The 19,418-nt window shown below is 42.2% G+C and overlaps 1 protein-coding gene across 5 annotated transcripts in view; it reads left to right on the top strand.

The window, feature by feature from the left end:
* Nucleotides 1-2,824: 2,824 nt before the first annotated feature.
* The window catches only part of SSB (small RNA binding exonuclease protection factor La), a 48,112-nt gene continuing 31,518 nt past the window's right edge, over nt 2,825-19,418 (top strand). For 2 of the 5 annotated variants that reach the window (XM_029605706.1, XM_029605711.1), the window contains exons 1-3: nt 10,838-10,993; nt 13,344-13,418; nt 17,936-18,039. In XM_029605706.1, coding sequence (XP_029461566.1) covers nt 10,991-10,993; nt 13,344-13,418; nt 17,936-18,039 — 182 coding nt within the window. In that variant the 5' untranslated portion in view covers nt 10,838-10,990. Of the gene's footprint in view, nt 3,047-10,837; nt 11,115-12,835; nt 12,889-13,343; nt 13,419-17,935; nt 18,040-19,418 lie in introns of those variants that run through there. The other 3 variants (XM_029605708.1, XM_029605709.1, XM_029605710.1) reach the window with 3 other exon arrangements.

Raw genomic sequence — 19,418 nt, forward strand, 5'->3', positions numbered from 1 at the left:
ACAGCAGCAACCCCAAAACACATTATCATTCCTGCAAAAGCCTTTGCATGATGCTTATTTGTTGGTGCAATCATTTTTAAATTGTGATGATGCACACGGATTTCCACTCAACAATATTTACAATTGGGTCTTTGTCTCATTTATTTGGAACAGGGGCAATCTATTTACTGAACTGTAGATCAGACTCCCACGCCTTTCTATATTGCTTTCTATATTGCAGCCATTTACCCATTTTCTGGTTCCCAAACCTGAAATAAAAATTATCATATGAGTATCTCAAAATTATTGTAATTTACCAAAAAATATTGTATAGAAATGGTATCCATGAAGTACAGAAAGATTTCCAAAATCTAGGGAAAAAGATAAGACAAAGGCAGAAGTATTACCTGTTCATGGAAAGGAAAAAGAAAGGTTTATACCATATAGATAATTTCAATTTCTGGCTCAAAACCTAGTGTACAGAAAGTGGTTTTGAATACATTGGAGGCTGGAGCCGTCTATGGAGCAGTAAAAGGCTATATGGTAAGGATGGCTTACTTTTGTCTGTAGCAGGAAGGAAGATGCTAAATGAGAAATTTAGATCATATATTATCAGACATTTATGGTAAATCTGTTTTATTGTAGAATGATATAAATGAGAGACATAGCATGAAATTGAGTATGTTGGTTCCTTACATACCCCATAAACATAGATCATATTAACATTAATTTTAACAATGAATTTAAACTAGAGATTGGGGGTGGCAGGAGTTGGCCAATAAAGTTGGTATGCTCCCCCCCCCAAGCAATACAGGAAGTGGGAGAAGAAAATAACAAAATTAATCAGATCAAAAAAGCAGAAAAGGTAACTAGGAAATGCAGCAAATCAAGGGAGAAAAATTGGAATGCTATGATCACAAATGCTCATAGTTTGGGCAATAAAATCCCAGACCTGCAGGCCCTAATGGTGGAGGCAAACTTAGATATTATTGCTGTTATGGAGACACAGTTCACGGTTCCGGCTTGCTAATGCGCTAACTGTGCCTACCTTGCTCCCAGCATCGGCATGCCTTGCTCTGTTTTTTTCTTTTTTAAACGTTATTCCTGAGCTGATCAGAAGTATAAAGCAAGCACTGGGAAGTGGAGGAGGGGGCAAGAGAGAGACCTCATTCTCCATTCCTGATCTGAAACACTGGGTCTTTTCCAGACTTTTACTCCCGTGAGTAAACGAGGGAGAGAGAAGGAGAAATCTTATGAGGGAAAGCATGGGAGTGAGGAAGAGAGAGAGAGCGAGCTTGTGTGAGATCTGGTGAGATGGGTGGTATATAATTTTATTAAAATTAGAGAGAGGAAGAGAGCATATGTGTAAATGAGAGGGAGTGTTTGTGAACATCAAGTGAGAGAATAAATATTAAATGATTGTCTATATTATGCTGTTTTCCTTGTATTGCTATGCTAACAAAATACCCCTTTAGGGACCTTGAGTTAGAACAATTTTTTTCTTTTTTAATTTTAGGTATTCCTGTTTTTTTTAAATATTTTTGAATTCCACTAACTTTTCTTCAATTGTATTGTAAGAAAAACCCTGACAATCCCAATCCATGATTGGAGGGCAGGCACACAAATTTTCTCCTCTTTCATATACACACATTCTCTAAGTCTAACACATACTTATCCAATAAACTCAAGCCAGATTTTAAAGTTTAGATTGTTGGAGGGAGCTAGATTTTTTTTTTTTTATAGGCTTAGGACAGAGACTGACAGGTCCATATTCAGAGGCACTTAGTCGGAGTTATCTAGCTAAATGCCATCCTTTGAATATTTCGTTTACTTATCCAGCTAAACATTAATTAAATAACTTAGAGGTATTCCACGTTGGTTTTGGGAGAAGTGAAGTTAGTTGCGTAACTCTGATATTGTTTGCTGGATAACTTATCCAGTTAATTCTGGTTGTGCCAAAGAACTAGTCTAAAGTTAGTGGAATAAAAATCCATCTTTAAGATAGTCATCTATATTTAACAGTGTAGCTGCGCTACTAAATATCCAAAGTATACAGCTAACTTTGCAATCGGGTCAGTGACTGAATATGGATCTCTGAATAAGCGGGGGGTGGAGCTGCACAGTAATTGTTCAAATAGAGCAGCAAAAAAGCTTGTACCAGCCCTGCTCTCCTCAGCCCCCCCCCCCCCATACTCTCTTACCCCCACTCTCCTTTTCCCCCTCACTCCCATACTCTCCATTCTCCTCCTTACTTCTCCCCCTCAGCACTTCACACTCTTCTCTTACTCCTTTCTATCCCTTCTTGTCCTCCACCTATCCTACAAAGCTCCTTCTTTCCCCCTTCCCCCAAGAAGCTAATCCTCAATCAGGCAAAAAATAAAAAAAAATTGCTTCTTCCCTTAATCTCATCTCTTCCCTTTATTTCCCCATCCCAAGCAGCACCTGAGTTAGGAGGTGTGAGCAGGGTAAAGTCACGAGGTCAGCAGGTTCAGGGCCCAGATGAAGAGAGAATTCAGCATGTTCAGAGATGAAAGCTCTGCTTTCTTAAAACTAAGAGAAGCAAGGTGAAGATATATTAGAAGAACTCTTACTCTACAACTGCCTACATCTTCCCTGTATATCCGACATCAACAGCCAGCTGCATCTGACCTACTGTTCCTGTCACCTAATTGGCTGCTGCCGATGAGGTCATCACTCTGCGACTTGTGGCTGGGCTGCCCGAGGCAAAGAACGAAATGCGCCAACAGTATAGAGGGCTGTTAGCACTCAATTGCCCAGTCCAAAAATAGCCCAGTCCGCATAACTAGGGGGAAAATAGCCCAAATGGGCGTGAAATAGCCCAGTCTGGCAACATATGACCAGCAAGCTATGGCTTACAGTTTAGCTCCTCCTCTTGCAACTCATTGGTTCATTCGCAGTAGGAGACGGAGCCAAACTGTGAGCAGCAGCGTGGTGGGAAGCCTTCTCTACGATACTGCAGTCGCGCTTCGTGTCTTGCGTCACCCTTCCGATTTGGTAAATTTTTCCAAAAGGAAGAAGCAGTATTGTATTTAAAAACAGAAAACAGGTGAGCTAAGCTGCCCTAACGCTGGGTTAGATTTCAGAATGGTGATCGCGTGGCCTGATGCAGTATGGCCTCCCATTAGTTGTCCGATGCTGACTTATGATTTAGGATGATGCTGCTGAGGGTCAGGGAGCTTACTCTCTGCTGCCCATGCTGGCTTTAAACATGGAGCATCTGTCAGAGAAGCTGGAGAAAGCTGCTGCCACTTGTGTCCTAGAGGGGGAAGTAAGTGAATGAACGAATTTTTACGAGAGACGGAGAAAGTTTGTGCACCACAAGCCTTACTGGGTCCGCTCTCCCACCCAAGCTATGGAAAGCAGGGGGATTTTGTTTTGTTATCCTTTATTAGTTTTAATTATTGGGTGTTATTTGAAGTTTTGAAATATTTTATTGGTGTATAGAAATGTTTTTAAAATGTTTGAGTTTACAATTATCGAATGTTCTATTAATCAGCTGTTTTAAAATATTCTTTTTATGAGTGGTTTTACTTTTAATGACTTATAGGCCAATACAGTACGGTGTGCTCAGCTGAGCGTACTGTTTAGCATCGTATGTCAGTATCCCAGGCGACTAACTGTAAGGGGTAATAGCGCATCGAAAACACACGGCCAGCCCCACAAAAACTAATAGCACTCATGACATGCAAATGCATGTTGCTGAGCCTATTAGTTAGTTGCCCGGGATACTGAAAGTAAAATGTGCAGCCATGCCGCACATTTTACTCTAAGAAATTAACGGCTGCCCAAGGTCAGGCATTAAAATCTAAGCAACCTGGAAAAGTGTACAGAAAAGCAGAGAATACTGCTTTTCTGTACACCCTCCAACTTAATATCCTAGCAATATTAAGTTGGAGGAACCAAAAATTACAAAAAATAAAAACCAATCTGCTCGCCAGTCAGCGGCTTAGAAAAATGGATGCTCAGTTTTACCGGCATCCGTTTTCATAACCCGTGGCTGTCAGCAGGTTTGAAAACAGATGCCGGTAAAATTGAGTGTCGGTTGTTGGACCCACTGACAGCCACCTTTACCGCTAATAAGGAGGCGCTAGGGACACACTATTGTCCCTAGCACCTCTTATTAGTGCAACCCCTCATTTAAATAGAAAATTGCGCGCGTTGGAAGAGTGGGCGCTCAACATGGAGCGCCGGCTCTCCCGCACTTTTTACAGTATTGGCCTGAAAGATTTTTATGATCTAATTACTGGTATTGACTCCCATGGATAGAATAGCTTTCTTTAGTCTACCTTATTTTCTTATATTATGGACTTTTCCTTCAGAGGCTGTGCCCTACTATTTCTGTTTGGTGTTCAGTGTGGAAGGGCCAGGAGTAGGACCACACAAAATCAACACACATAGGATTGAAAGTGAAATAAACCTCAATCAGTTTTCAGAAAATTGTTATTCATAAGGAGTTAACTAACCTTACAATAGATAAAGCGATGGGATACATCCAAAGGTTTTAAGGGAACTTAGAAATGGCCTAGCAGCTGACCTTTCAATGCTTCTTTAGAGTTTGGAGTAGTTCCAGAAGACTGGAGACAGGCAGATGTATTTCCTATTCATTAAAGTGGAAGAAAGGAGGAGGCTGGGAACTACAGGCCAGTTAAATTTCCTCACCACAGAGGTCAGACTAACAGAACTGCTATTAAAACAGAGGATAGTGTAGTTTCTGGAATCCAATGGCGAACGAGATCTGAGGCAACATGGCTTTACCAGAGATTAGAAACTGGCTGAATGGGAGGCAATAAAGAGTAGTGCTAAATGGAGATCGCTCCAAGGACAGGGACATTACTAGCAGTGTGCTTCAAGAATCAGCCCTTGGACTGCTTTCTTCTCAACATTTTTGGAACAATGTTATGGAAGGATTATTGGGAAAGGTTTGTCTTTTTGCCAATGATACCAAAATCTGCAACAAGGTAAACAGTCAGGAAGGTATGGAAAAAATGAGAAGGGATCTGGCGAACTTTGAGGCATGATTTAGGATCTGGCAGCTATGATTAGTGCTAAAAATGCAGTGTTATTACACATTTGGGCTTCCAAAACCCAAAGGAGAGGTACAGTATAGGGGGATGAAATTCTTCTATTTATGAAAGAAGAGAAGGATATAGGATGATCATATCCGATGATCTTAAAGTGGCCAAACAGGTGGATAAGATGACAGCAAAAGCCAGAAAGATCCTTGGGTACATAGAGAGAGGAATGGTCAGCAGAAAAAAGGAGGAAATATTGTTCCATAGCCATTTGGAATACTGGTATACAATTTTTAGAAACTGCATCTTCAAATAGATATAAACCAGCTGGTGGCTATTAAAATGACCAGTGGTCTTTGTTCTTCTAAAGCATATGGAGACAGTTTTAAAGATTTAAACATATATACTCTGAAGAACAGGCAGGATAGGGGAGATATCATAGAGGCATTTAAATATCTCCAAGATTTCCATGTAGAAGAGGCAGGCTTTCTTCAAAGGAAAGGCACTTTAGAACAAGGGGGTCAAGGGATGAGCATGAAAGAGGGTAGAGTTAGTCCTGTGGGAATTCTGCACAACTGCGCAGTTGTGCAGAATTTGTCGGGCCCCGGTGTGCCACAACTGGGACGGTCTCGCAGCAAAGATGGGGCAGGCCCCATCATGCCACAAGTGGAGGCCGTCCCGCTCACGGCGAAGAAGGAGCAGGCCCCGACATGCTGCGAGTAGAGGCTGTCTTACTCAGGCTGAAGAAGGAGCAGGCCCTGGCGTGCCGTGAGCGAAGGCCATCCCGCTTGCAGCGAAGATGGAGCAGTCCCCGGTGAGAGTCTGTATGTGTGTGTAAGACTGTGAGCCTGGGGGATGAAAGAGAGCATGTGTGATGGAGCTTGTTTGTGAGAGAGGGAGTCTGTGTGAGGGTGTGTATGTGTAAGAAAGCGAGCCTGTGTGAAAGGATGTGTGTGTGTGTGAGAGAGGGAGCCTTTATGTAGAGGGGGTTGAGGGAACCAGTGTGCAAGAGTTTGTGAGAGACAAATAAGTAGCCTATGTGGGGTGTGCGCGAGGGAGAGAGGGAACCTGTGTGGGTGTGTGCACGAGTGAGAGGGAAGGAGCCTCTATGAGGGTGTGTGTATGCACAAGTGTGAGAGAGGAGCCTCTATGAGGGTGTGTGTATGCAGAAAAGAGAGAAAGAGCCTGCATGAGGTGGGTGTGTGTGTGCATGAAAGAGATAAGGAGCCTGTATGAGGTGGGTGGGTGTGCAAGAAAGACAGAAGGAGCCTGTATGAGGTGGGTGGGTGTGCACGAGTGAGAGAGAGAGGAGCCTGTATGAGGTGGGTGTGTATGCATGAAGTGAGAGAGAAGGAGCCTGTATGAGGGTGTGTGTGGGTGCACCAGTGTGAGAGAGAAGGAGCCTGTATGAGGGTGTGTGTGGGTGCACGAGTGTGAGAGAGAAGGAGCCTGTATGAGGGTGTGTGTGAGTGTGAGAGAGAAGGAGCCTGTATGAGGGTGTGTGTGTGTGCACGAGAGAGAGAGAAGGAGCCTGTATGAGGGTGTGTGTGTGTGCACGAGAGAAAGAGAAGGAGCCTGTATGAGGGGGGGGTGTGTGTGTGCACGAGTGTGAGAGAGAGAGAAGGAGCCTGTATGAGGGGGTGTGTGTGTGCACGAGTGTGAGAGAGAGAGAGAGAAGGAGCCTGTATGAGGGGGTGTGTGTGTGTGCACGAGTGTGAGAGAGAGAGAAGGAGCCTGTATGAGGGGGGGTGTGTGTGCACGAGAGAGAGAGAAGGAGCCTGTATGAGGGGGGGGGGGGTGTGTGCACGAGAGAGAGAGAGAAGGAGCCTGTATGAAGGTGTGTGTGTGTGTACGAGTGTGAGAGAGAGAAGGAGCCTGTATGAGGGTTTGTGTGTGTGTGCACGAGTGTGTGAGAGAAGGAGCCTGTATGAGGGTTGTGTGTGTGTGTGTACGAGTGTGAGAGAGAGAGAAGGAGCCTGTATGAGGGTGTGTGTGTGTGTGTGTGAGAGAGAGAGAGAAGGAGCCTGTATGAGGGTGTGTGTGTGTGTGCACGAGTGAGAGAGAGACGGAGCCTGTATGAGGGTGTTTGTGTGCACGAGTGAGAGAGAAGGAGCCTGTATGAGGGAGGGGTGTGTGCACGAGAGAGAGAGAAGGAGCCTGTATGAGGGTTGTGTGTGTGTGCACGAGTGTGTGAGAGAGAGAAGGAGCCTGTATGAGGGTTGTGTGTGTGTGTGTGAGAGAGAGAGAGAGAAGGAGCCTGTATGAGGGTGTGTGTGTGTGTGTGCACGAGTGAGAGAGAGACGGAGCCTGTATGAGGGTGTGTGTGTGCACGAGTGAGAGAGAAGGAGCCTGTATGAGGGTGTGTGTGTGCATGAGTGAGAGAGAAAAGGAGCCTGTATGAGGGTGTGTGTGTGTGCACGAGTGAGAGAGAGAAGGAGCCTGTATGAGGGGGTGTGTGTGCACGAGTGAGAGAGGGGAGAGCCTGTATGAGGGTGTGTGTGTGCATGAGTGAGAGGGGACAGCCTATATGAGGGTGTGTGCGCATGAGTGAGAGTGAAGTGGTCTGTATAAGGGTGTGTGCAAGAGTGAGAGAGAGGGGGAGCCTATATTTATTTATTTATTTAACAGCTTTTCTATACCGACATTAAAATACACATCATATCGGTTTACATTTTAACGTAAAAAAGGAAAATTACAATAAACAGGGAAAGGGGGAACGGGGCAACTGATAAATACGAAAGGAAGCACAGAGAGGCGAAATTTAGCAAAATGAAAACTAAAGAGAATATAGTATGCAAAATGTAAAACATATCTACAAATATACAAGCAGTAGTATGTGGCTACATGGAGTCATCAGAGAGCAATTGAGAGGTGTCATGGAGCGACGGGAGGAGTAAGAGGTGCCGGGGAGATGTATAGTAGTCAAATGAGGAAAATTAATCAGGGAAAGCCTGGTGAAAGAGCCAGGTTTTTAGCATTTTTCTGAACTTAAGAGGGCATGGCTCCAAACGAAGGTTAAGGGATAGAGTGTTCCAGTGCATGGGGCCAGCAATCGACAGGGTGCAGTCCCTGGTGGCTGTCAGACGAGCCTTTTTAAGTGGGGGGACTTGTAAGGTGTATTGAGAGATGAGTATATGAGGGTGTGTGTGCAGGAGTGAGAGAGAGGGGAAGCCTGTAGGAGGGTGTGTGTGTGCATGAGTGAGAGAGGGGGGGAGCCTGTGTCAGGGGCAGTACTCAGAGAGGGGTTGAACTCTGGGTGTGGAGATATAATGGAAGGGATTGAGCCTAGAGGGGGAGGGGAGAGATAGTGGCAGATGGAGGAGCTGGAGCCTGAGAGTGCAGAGAGAAAGGAGACTGGCCAGGGGAGTAAGAACAGAGGGCAGAAGAGACACTCTTACATTGACTTTCTAGGGAAATTCTGCTCAATATTTAAAACTCTGCATCTTTAAATAACTCTTTTCTGTATTATATTTTAAATTAATTATTTTGACTGTCATGTATATTGTATTATGTTGATTAATATAAAGTATGCAGAATTTTAAGTTTGTGTGAGCAGAATTTTAAAATTTTTTGTGCAGAATTCCCTCAGGAGTATAGAGTTCTTTGCAGAGTGGATAGTGGAGTAGAGGTGGTGGAGATGAGGACAGTATCTGAATTCAAGAAGGCATGGGCTAAGCACAGGGTTTCCTTGAGAGCATGGTAGGGATGTTAAAACTGAGTCGTTGGTGTGGATAAGCATTCTGGGTAGGCTGTAATGGTCTTTTTCTGCCATCATGTTTCTGTATTCATAAAGGATATCCTGACTCTCGAAAATTGGAAGTGAATACCACAGATATAAACCAAATTTTCTGTGCATGTAATTTATATACTGAAAACTTTTATGTGCATAAATTGTTTTATACACTGAACTTCGCAAATCTCTCAACTTGGATTGAGGGATGGTAGTCAATAAGTGTAACAGAAAAAGAATAAAACTACCTCACCTCAAAAATCACAAAATTAATTAAAGACGCTATGATTCATTCATATGACCTTCATACTAGGCGCCATTGATAGTGCAAGACACTAATTAAACTCCAACTTATTTATGCTCATCGGTCATTTTGGAAACCGTTGCTGTCAACCCAAGAGCCCTGATACATTCAAATGCATCTTTTTAGCCCAATGAAGGACTATTCACCGAAACACGGACCGTGTTGGACTTTAAGACTGGCACCAGTCAGACAACTATGGCATTCTTGTATAACCGTGATGATATGTATGAAATCACCATTCAACCAATTAATCGTGGGAACGGCAAGCTAAATAGTCTTTCATTTCAAAATCTTTTATTCTGATCACAAAAAGAGAAAAAATTGGGAGAATTTGTATTCACTTGCAGAAAAAGTCTAAAATATTATATGTACCTTTTGGGTTATTTTGCCACAAAGACTTTCCAAATTGACAAATGATTATAAATAAGGTAGAGTTTAATTAGTGTCTTGCACTATCGATGATGCCTAGTATGAAGGTCATATGAATGAATCATAGCGTCTTTAATTAATTTTGTGATTTTTAAGCTGAGATAGTTTTATTTTTTTCTGTTACATAAATTAGTTTTATGCATGCTAAGCTATTTTTACGTATTTTCGGGTTAGTTTTTTGTTTGTTTTAACTCTGATGTATTAGCATTACTTTTTTTTTTTTTTTAGTATATGTGAAAAAATGGTGCATTGGATTTTAGCAACCAGTTTTATTTATTATATCATCCTCTCATTTTGTGGTGGTGCTGTTCACTGCATCACATTTTCATTAGAAAAGGATAACCAAAAATCAAGGAAATGTAAACATATGGAGATTATCACAAATAATGCTGGAATATCAAGATTTGTTTAATATTTTTAGATTCATTTCATGTATTTTAAATTAATTGTTTTATGGAACAGGTTTTAAAATATTTACCATTTTCACCTTGCAATTATGTGCAAAACTAGGTTGTAATGTCAAATATATATGTCGGTAGTAAACACAATTTTGTGTGCAAAAATTGCCAGTGGTGTACATTGTGTTAGCATGTGCTCTTGCTTATTTTTGCACACAAAATTTAGCTTTTGTGAGTTTTGCAGCACTTTTCTAAATAACATAAACTGCATACATATCCAAAACAACTTATTACCCATGTTTGCATAATTAAATTTTGCATGCAAAACTTGACTGCCTCATGAGGTGCAGTTAAGTATTATGGTTTTTTCATGCAAAATCCTACACTACTGGTAACATGATTTAAAAAAATATAAATAAACAAAAAAAACCCTCCTCCCTTAAGCACACATGGTAGTCGTTTAATGCAAAAGGCAGTTCTGCACATGAATTATGCAAACATAGGGTCAGATTTACTACGGTTCTTTTTTCCCCATTCTGTGTCTGGGGGGAAAATGCTCAGCAAATGAGGCTCATAGTTGATAGGCTGAAAAGAATCATGCGGATCCACTTGTGTACTCTGCAAATGAACAAGTGGATCTGCATGATTTGTACGACCGACCCCTAAATGGACTACCGTTCCCAGAGCCCTCCGCGGATTAGTATATCAGTCTGTAAAAAAGAAAGACATGGAACAGACTTCAATAGGGAGCTCGGTTTTTGTTTTGTGTATTCACTGAATAAGGGCACCAGAGAGTTAAACGCGTATAGGTAAAGATACCCTTTAGTTTCTAGACTGACTTGGTTGAGCCCTGGAGACAGACCTTAGTGTCAAGCCTGACCCCACGCCTGAAAGACGCCTTGACACAGGAACTGATTTAACGCTCACACGCGCTACTTCCTCCTGCAAGGCACACTGGGCAGAGGGCGGGCGGGCCGGCCTTTAAATGCGCTGTGCGGGGGCGTGGCGAGGCTCGTCACGGGCTCTGAGTCGGTACTTTCCTGGTGGAGATAGAGATGGGAAACTGAGCTGTGCTCTCGCACGTGTTAGAAGCTGGCCGTAGACCTGGGATCGAGAGATGGTATGAGGAGTAATATAGGGCCGGTGCTGAGGTTAAGCTCGGAGATGTCTTCCCCCCTCTCCCGACAGAACTCGGGCACATGTGCTAGGATCCACATCACACTTTGGACACAAGACTGCAGGTCCAGTAACCCGGAGTTTTGCTAGTGTCCGCAGTTTCCGCCATAAGAGGGCCCGGTTCATCCTGGAGTTATCCTACCGGAAGACTTCAAACGGGTTACGACTCCGTAACTTGCATGTTTCAGCTTGTGCCATGTAATGCCTCCGAAGGGTTAGTGCCAAGCTGGTGTTAAATGCTTGGCCCGCTGGGAACGGTAACTTCAAACATAAAGGTGGTTGTCGTTTGAAGCTTCTTCGGCATTATCGTCTCGATGATGCAGCTCACAACGTGCAAATACCTGTAGTTCTGAACTTCGTTTGGTCTTTTCCTCGTGTTACCTTTTCCGTATAAATTGATTCCGGAAACGGATTGGTTCGTGCCCTGTTAAGTCATTGTGACGTAGCCGCTGTATTACTAATATGGCGGCCCCTATAGATTAAGAATAGTAGTAGGGACCTAGTTTTATAAGCCTGCAAATACAGGCCAATGATAACGTTAAATTGAAAAGATGGGGGCGGCTTGCTGTTTGCCTTGCGCCTCTTACTGATGATAGTATTTTGGGGTGGGGGGCGGCTTCCTTTTTGAAAAGAGTTCTGCTTAACATCCATCCTAGAAGTTATTTCTAAACCAAAGCAAGTTTGACCTTTCTTTTCAGCCCACTGTAAACATTTCTTTTTTTTTTTTTTGTGTGTGTAAAAAAAAATTACGAATTGCCTTTACCTAAAACTGGAAGGGCGATCTAGAAATTAGTTCTTTAATGGCCATTGCTGACTACAGCTGAAACGCTTCCAATAACTGATAGCTGTGACAAAAATGATTTATATCTGAACCAAAAATTATCATAAGCTTGTGAGAAAATATGACTATTGAATTTCTCTATTAAATACGCTAATAAACAGTTGAATTTAGCATGACAGTTCACAAATTTCAATCTTCAAGACGTCAAGTGTAGCTGTTGTATCATTAGAAAGAAGTGCCTGATTTGAAGAGTAATCTTGGGTAGTTTTCTAATTCCTTTTTCTGATTTAATTCCTGTCTTATTTTTAATAGAAAGTTGCTGCCTTTTGAGGCAGGGACCTACTTGTTAAGGATTCATGTTAATTGATCAATGTAACTACATTTATGGAAGCTAACTTGTTACTGAAATTGGGCTTTGCTTCCTTTACAGAAGCACATTGTTCTTATTGTATTCAGATCTGTTACAATGTTTCATGTTTGATTTTGCTTGTAATCCCTCCCTCTTTTTTTTTTTTTTAACCCATTACATATTGCCATTACTGGAACTACAGTCATTGACTGATTCATTTGAGCTATATTCAGGTCATGCATCTTGCCCTAAAGGGCTTGATTCACTAAGCTCTCCCCCCTCCAAGTAGAATTGGAAAAATGCCTTGGTAAATATTTTTCTGTATATGCTGGATAAGGGAAGTGATATATACATAGGGTCCTTCATTTTCAATTCAACCCAATTTTTTACCCATAAATTTCCAGATTTTTCCCAAAGGTGGTAATCTTTGGAAACCGCTATTCACCCTAATTTTAGGCTTATTTGAAACGTTGCAGATGCAGTGTTCAAGGCCTCCAGCCACTGTTGGAATCTAGTATGGGCCAAAGCTCTCACCCTCCAGTGCCTTCCTTGCCGTGTTTCAAGTCTCTCCTCCTCAGCGCCCCCCCCCCCCCCCAAGCAGCTAACGTACCTGCTGTCTAGTGCTGCAAATGCATTTGAAGCAGATCCTGTCCACTAGAAGCACTTTGTCCTGCGCAAAAGCGCAGTGCTGCAGAGCGTGGGGATCTCGGTAAGTGTGCTGCTGAAGGAAAGAGGAAAAGCCCTGAGCCGCCACCAGTAAGGATAAATGCTGTTGAGGGGAGGGGAGGGGGAGAGAGGCAGGCTAGGCAGAGGATAGGGGTAAAGATGAGAGAGCTTGAGTAGGTGAGTGGGAGAATCTGCTTAATATTGTTGTATGGTCCTGGCTTCTGTCCACCAAAACAAACTTTCTTTACCCTGAAAAATGAGTCCTTTTTCAGCTGATTTTCTCCTGAATTTTTTCTTGTCATAATAAACCCTGCTAAATTCCCAGGGAAAATAAAAAATGAAAGGCAGAGTATATGTATATACACATACACTTACACTTTGCTGGGATGTTTCACAGCCCAGTCATAATAATGTTCTATATAAAAATGGCCTACTGTACTAGTTAACGTGGCTTTGTGGGTTATTAACTCATTCATATGTATTTTTTTTTTGGGTCAGATTCTGAAAATGGCAGAAAATGGGGACAAGGCACAAACAATAGACCTGGAAAAGAAAATCTGTCAGCAAATAGAGGTATTTTTCTTTATATCCCCTATTATAATTGTTTAAATGTATTGTAGGAATTAGTGCATCGATGTGTAGTTCACCTCTAGAGAGTTGGCAAACTGTAATCCTTGCGTGCCAATGCAGGTCTTGTTTTTGTGGTATCCAAGTTGCTAATTACCTGTTAACTGATATCATTGTGTTTAAACTTCATGACTTTGTGCATTGTGGATATCCTAAAAATCAGATCAGGTTGTGGCACACAAGTGTATTTTTGTGAAACTAGAATTGTTATACATTTCCAAACTTTAAAGCACAAGGTGTTTCTTAAATGTTAAAGGACCCTCATAACACCAAATGGTTACTTTATCGATACATGGGACCGATGATCATATGTGACTAGTAAAAGCAGAAGAAACATCTACCTTATAAATGGGCTCTGACCGGCCCGCAAATGCGCAGTAGAGAGCAACTCTACAGCGCATGCGCGGGCGAGAGAGCACGTCGGTCAGAGCGGCGCAGCGCTGGGAGGAAATGGGGCTGCGGTGAGGCGTGCACGAGAGAGAGAGACCCACGGCTCTGACGGATGGCGAGAGAGCACGTCGGTCAAAGCGGAGCGGCGCCGGGAGGAAATGGAGCCATGTGAGGGCTTTGGTGAGGCGCGCACATGAGAGAGAGAGAGAGACCTGCGGCTCTGACGGACGTGCATGCAAGGGGAGTGCAAAGGGATAGAGGGTGGAGGGGGAAGAGGATAGTAAGAAGAAAGGGGAGGGCCAGAGGAGGAGCAGTAGGAAAGTGAGAGGGGGTTGGGGAGATGGGACAGCAGAAGAGGAGAGGGGAGCTGCAGGAGGGAACATTGGGTGCAAGGGGAGGGCAAAGGGAGAGAGGGTGGAGGGGGAAGAGTACACATCCTGACACATCCACACTCAACAGTTAGCTGGCATTTGGAACAAACATCTTGCCCGTTTTAACGGGCTTAACGGCTTGTCATATTGATAAAGTAACCATTTGGTGTTATGAGGCTCCCTTTTAAAAATTTAAAAAAAAAATACATTTTTTAAAGAAACCAGCTTCAGGCCGATTCAGTAAACATTGCGGGAGACCAGCCACTCTGTGTTGAGTGCCTGCTTCTCTCCTGAGTGCCTCTATTTAAATGTGGGGGTCATGCTAAAAGGAAGCGCTAGGAACGATTACACGCCCCCTAGTGCTTCCATAGCTCAGGAGAGGTGGCTCTGTCACCTCTCAGGAAATCGACGCTCAGTTTTCTGAGCATCGGTTTTCCGAACCCCTGACAGTGATCGATTAGGAAAACGGATGCCGGTAAAATTGAGCGTCCGTTCTCTAATTGGACCAGCTGGTACAATTTTTTTTTTTTTTTTACATTTTTGGGCAGGCGTTAATTTAGGAGAGTAAAATGTGCAGATGAATGACTAATAGCCTCATCAACATGCATTTGCATGTGATGAGCACTATTAGTTTTCAGGGGGTTTGGCTGTGCGTTTTCGAGACGCTAAACCTCTTACGATATAAGGGGTAATTGACACCCCCTCAAACACGCGGCCAAATGCATGTTGAACAGTGCGCATGGCTAAGCACACTTTACAGAATTGTCCCGCATGTGCTTTGAGATTTGGAAATTTATAACTTGAGTGTATTTTTGTGAAACAGTTGTATTAATACATTTTCTGAACTGGACTCTGCATGACATAATTGAAGATTGCCACAATTTAGTGTAAAATTGATAGCTTTAGGTTTAACTTGTGTAAACTATAAATGTAATTTAAAAACAGTATTAGCTAGATTATTCAGCATATTTGTTTGTGCTTTGGTTTTTTTTTTTTATTTTTTATTTCTAGGGTTGCCTTCTGCCCCAACGTAAAGTGAGAGAGATGCATCTTTTTATCATGGACATTTGGGAATTGGATGGCTTGAAAGACTTGTCACAGCTTTACAGAGCCTTTCCTCTCTAGGTCACCAGTTGACATCCAAGTCTGTGAAGACTTATAAGGAGGGCTATATGAAATGAATTGCTGATCTCAGTCCAGTTCCAGCGGCTATAGTATTCAAATCACAGCCGCATCAAATTCTTACAGATCTGAACTCTGCTGCATACTTTGTTACAGAGAAAGATCATAGTAATACTAGTATGTTTATAAAGCTACAGTCCTGAGCAGACAAGTGTTACTGTATTCATCGTGTTATCAGAAGCTCAAGCAGGCATCTTATAAGTAATATTGTAGCACAGATTTACCTGGCCACGCTAATGATTTCCCATCAACTAATGAGGAGTGTTTAGGAACTTTAATCTCTTGAAGATGAAGTAGGAAGAATCTTTAATGTAACTATCTGAGTTATTTACATTTTTTATCTTGGTACTGCTTTTAAATTATAAATTCAGCTGAGTTTTAGGTGGTTTTTTTTTTTTCAATTTAAGCTTTATTTAAACTTTTTAATGTAACCCAATAATGTTACTCAAATGTCTTCCAATGCAATAACTCATTACAGAAACACTACTGTAAGTAAATGATTCTAGAAAGGAACATAAACTAAATTCTACAATATGACCAGATATAAATAATGATGTGAGCTCTAATTTCCCACCTCCCCCTCCCACCTATATTTGGAGCTTTTTCACCAATGACAGTAATATAGGTTCTCATAAATAACTTATGTCAAAGAAAACTAACAAAAGGAAACATATATTCAGAGCTTTGTTTTGATTTTGTATCCTCCACTGCTCAAAGGGTGCCCAGATACAGTGCTCAGGCATGCCTGAGCACTGTAAGTATTTCCATATAACACTTTCTCAATTCAGGATTGTAACTGTGGTTCCATGAAGAGTTGACTTTTCCTCCATCCTCTTCAACCTAGCAGCCACGATAATTTGACTTAAAGATGAAAGGTGTGAGTCTACTTCTAGGAATGGGATATTTAGTATTAAAACTTCAGGTTCCCTGGTAACAAATAGCCCCGTAACTTCTTGTATGAGGTTCAATGTTATAGCCCAATAATCAATCACCTTAGGACACTCCCACCATATATGAATGAGAGTACCTATTTGACCATATCCCCTATTATTTTTTATTTAAATTAATTATATTCTGCCTTTCAGGCACTTCAGAGTAGATTACATTCAGGTACTGTAGTGAGTGAAGAGTACTTTTCTGTTCCTGTTCTATTTCCTAATGTGTCTTATTGTGGGAAACTGATAAGCATGGGGGTAACGGGGAATTGGATTCAGACAGCAACCAGCGAGGGCCTTGATGTTTTTGGTCTGGGAAACAAATGGGCATGGAGTAACCTGCACAGGAGATACTACCACAAACTTGCTGGGCAGACTGGATGGACCATTTGGTCCTTTTCTGCTGTCGTTTCTAGGTTTCTTATTGATGAACTTTGCATTTGGTTTTAAGGACCCAAGAAGGACATGTGCATGTTGATCCTAATTCTTTTTATGCTGTCTGGAAGTTTGATCCAGTGCAGATAGAGCTGGCAATGCTCAAGTAAAATATGAATCCAACAAAATGTGCCAAAAAGTGGGTAGCATTGAAACACAAAAACCAAAGCTAGGTCAATAAACATCAAGTTTGCTAAATATGGAAACACTTCACTGTTGACCAAAACTGATCCTGAGACAAAACCAAAACATAACTGCAGTGCATTTTCAGAAGTCCATATGGCAAATAGTAAACTTGTGTTACTGGTTAGGGATTCAGTTAACACTGAAGTTTAAGTGAGTCCCCTGCAGTTTCCTCTGTTTGCAGAAAGCAATCATATTTCTAAGCTCACAGAATATATTAAAATGTGAATTGGTTTCTGTTGTCTGCCAATTATGAACGAATATCCTGTCAGATGTAGTAAGGTCATTTGTAATCTATTTCTAATCATGAATGTTCTTGGGGATTTTGGGGAGTGTAGATGCTCATAGCTATGCAGAATCTTCTTGGTTCAGAGCAGGATGGGTACAGGTTTTTTATCTTTCAAAAAGATTCAAGTTGTTTTTCTATTTTGTTGATCTATTGAACCTACCCATCGGTGGGATCCTAGTAAACTATTTTTCTGTGAACATAGCTGTCCCTTGGACCATGCTTATGAGTTTTGAACAGTTGGATGTAGCGTGCTTTTGTAACTCCTTTATTTAAAGGAGAAGAGAATATGCAAACTTAGGCGATGACTAATATAAGTCCTAGCATATGCATCCTATATAGTAACTGGATACAGTGTTGTAAAGTCTTGGCTGTGTTGAGTAGAACTTCATCATACTGATACCAGAGTGTTTCACTACTGGGGAAATGCTGTGGAAGAGATGCATAACAAAGGTCTCAGCTGGTGTTTCACCTCTTTCCTAGTGTGCTGCTTACAAATTGCAGACTTGTAGCTACTTTACAGCTGGGGCAGATGGCAGTTTATACTGGTAAAGGAATCCTGTAGAGATGTATAGCTCAGAATTGTTGGAAATACAAATATATTCCTAAAATATTTGTGATCATGTAGAGCTAAATGGTCTGTGTATACCTATTCAGAACATTTTGTAACTTGCCTTCCAGTACTATTTCGGTGATCACAATCTGCCAAGAGACAAATTTTTGAAGGAACAGATCAAACTAGATGATGGCTGGGTGCCTTTAGAAACTATGATAAAATTTAACAGGTAAGAAACTTTAACTGCACTCTTTCCCCGTCCCCCCCCCCCCCCCCCAGCAATTTCAGCTTGATGTATCCTCGTGTATCAAGAAGAATTCTGGTGACAGTTCCAAAATCATAGTCAAAAAGATTTCTTATGTATAGCGGTCCAGGTCTTGACACATTTCATTTGGCTCAAGGGGTCATGACCTTGGGGGGGGGGGGGGGGGGGAGAGCTCACTCAATTTCTGCCGCCTCCACCTATCCCACACCCCCTTAGCGGTCTTAGTGCAGCACAGTATTTGGCAGCATCTCTCCTCCTCTGGCCTGACAACTGTTCTGATCCTTTAATCTGTATAGGCTTCTGACCTTTTTGGCCAGCAGCACTAGCACCACCTCGATTGGTCTGCTCTGCTTCGGGCTGCCAACACAGCCTTGTCTGCTCTTGCCCCCTCCCCCCCCACCCCCTTTTAGCTGGTCATACCAAATAGGTACTGCACCACTTGCTGGGGCAAAAGCGCAACTGTGAAGCGTTTTGGGGTTTTTTTTGTTTCTTTTAATTTCCCTTTCTCTAGTGATATTGCTTCCTTTCTAGCAACAGTCCAACTGTCTGTATGCTAAGCCTGAAATACGACTGATGATGGGTTGATGTTGTTAACTTAGCCTGCTTCTCTAACTGCTAGGCTACTCCTAATAACCAGGGAAGCCAGGGTTCAAATTCTGCTTCTTCCACAGATACTACTGATCTTGGGCAAGTTACTTCGCTCTCCATTGCCTCAGGTACAACTTGGATCATAATTCCTCTTGGGCAGGAATTGACTACATTACCTGAATTGTAATTTTCCCCAGCGTTTCGATCGCTCATCTTAAAAAGGATAAGTGCTTCTTATTAAGTGTTTTTTTTTTTTTCCACTACAAAAATTAAAAAAAAAAAAGGTGGAACCCAGACCAGTGATTATAAAAGCTGAACAAATACATAAGGACATAACGCTGTGTTCATGTAGTAAACAGATATGCTGTTTTTTAATGGGAGCATTGCAAATACATTGAAAGCTTTTTTTAATATATGAGGTCTGATTTCACTAATTTAAAAATTAGCTTCCAAGTATATGGTGATGTTTATGGTGATAGTAAGTAAAAGTAAGCGCTTTTATCCACGTCATGGCAGGAACCTCAGGGGTGTCCCCGCTGCATGACGTCATCTGCCTACCAGCTGACCTTCCTAGCTACGAGTTAGCAAGGATTTCTGTCTCTGAGACGTTCGCCTCGCCGTGCGTGCCTTCAAGTCTGAATGTTTCAGGTACCCGCTCCTCGGGGGCCTCTCTACACTCAGGGCTATCCGCTCCTCAGAGAGCCTTCTCTGCGAGTCTTTCTCCAGCTTACTGACTACGCTTGCTGCTACTAAGG

Source organism: Rhinatrema bivittatum, chromosome 6 (assembly GCF_901001135.1).
Source record: "Rhinatrema bivittatum chromosome 6, aRhiBiv1.1, whole genome shotgun sequence".
Classification (NCBI taxonomy): domain Eukaryota; kingdom Metazoa; phylum Chordata; class Amphibia; order Gymnophiona; family Rhinatrematidae; genus Rhinatrema; species Rhinatrema bivittatum.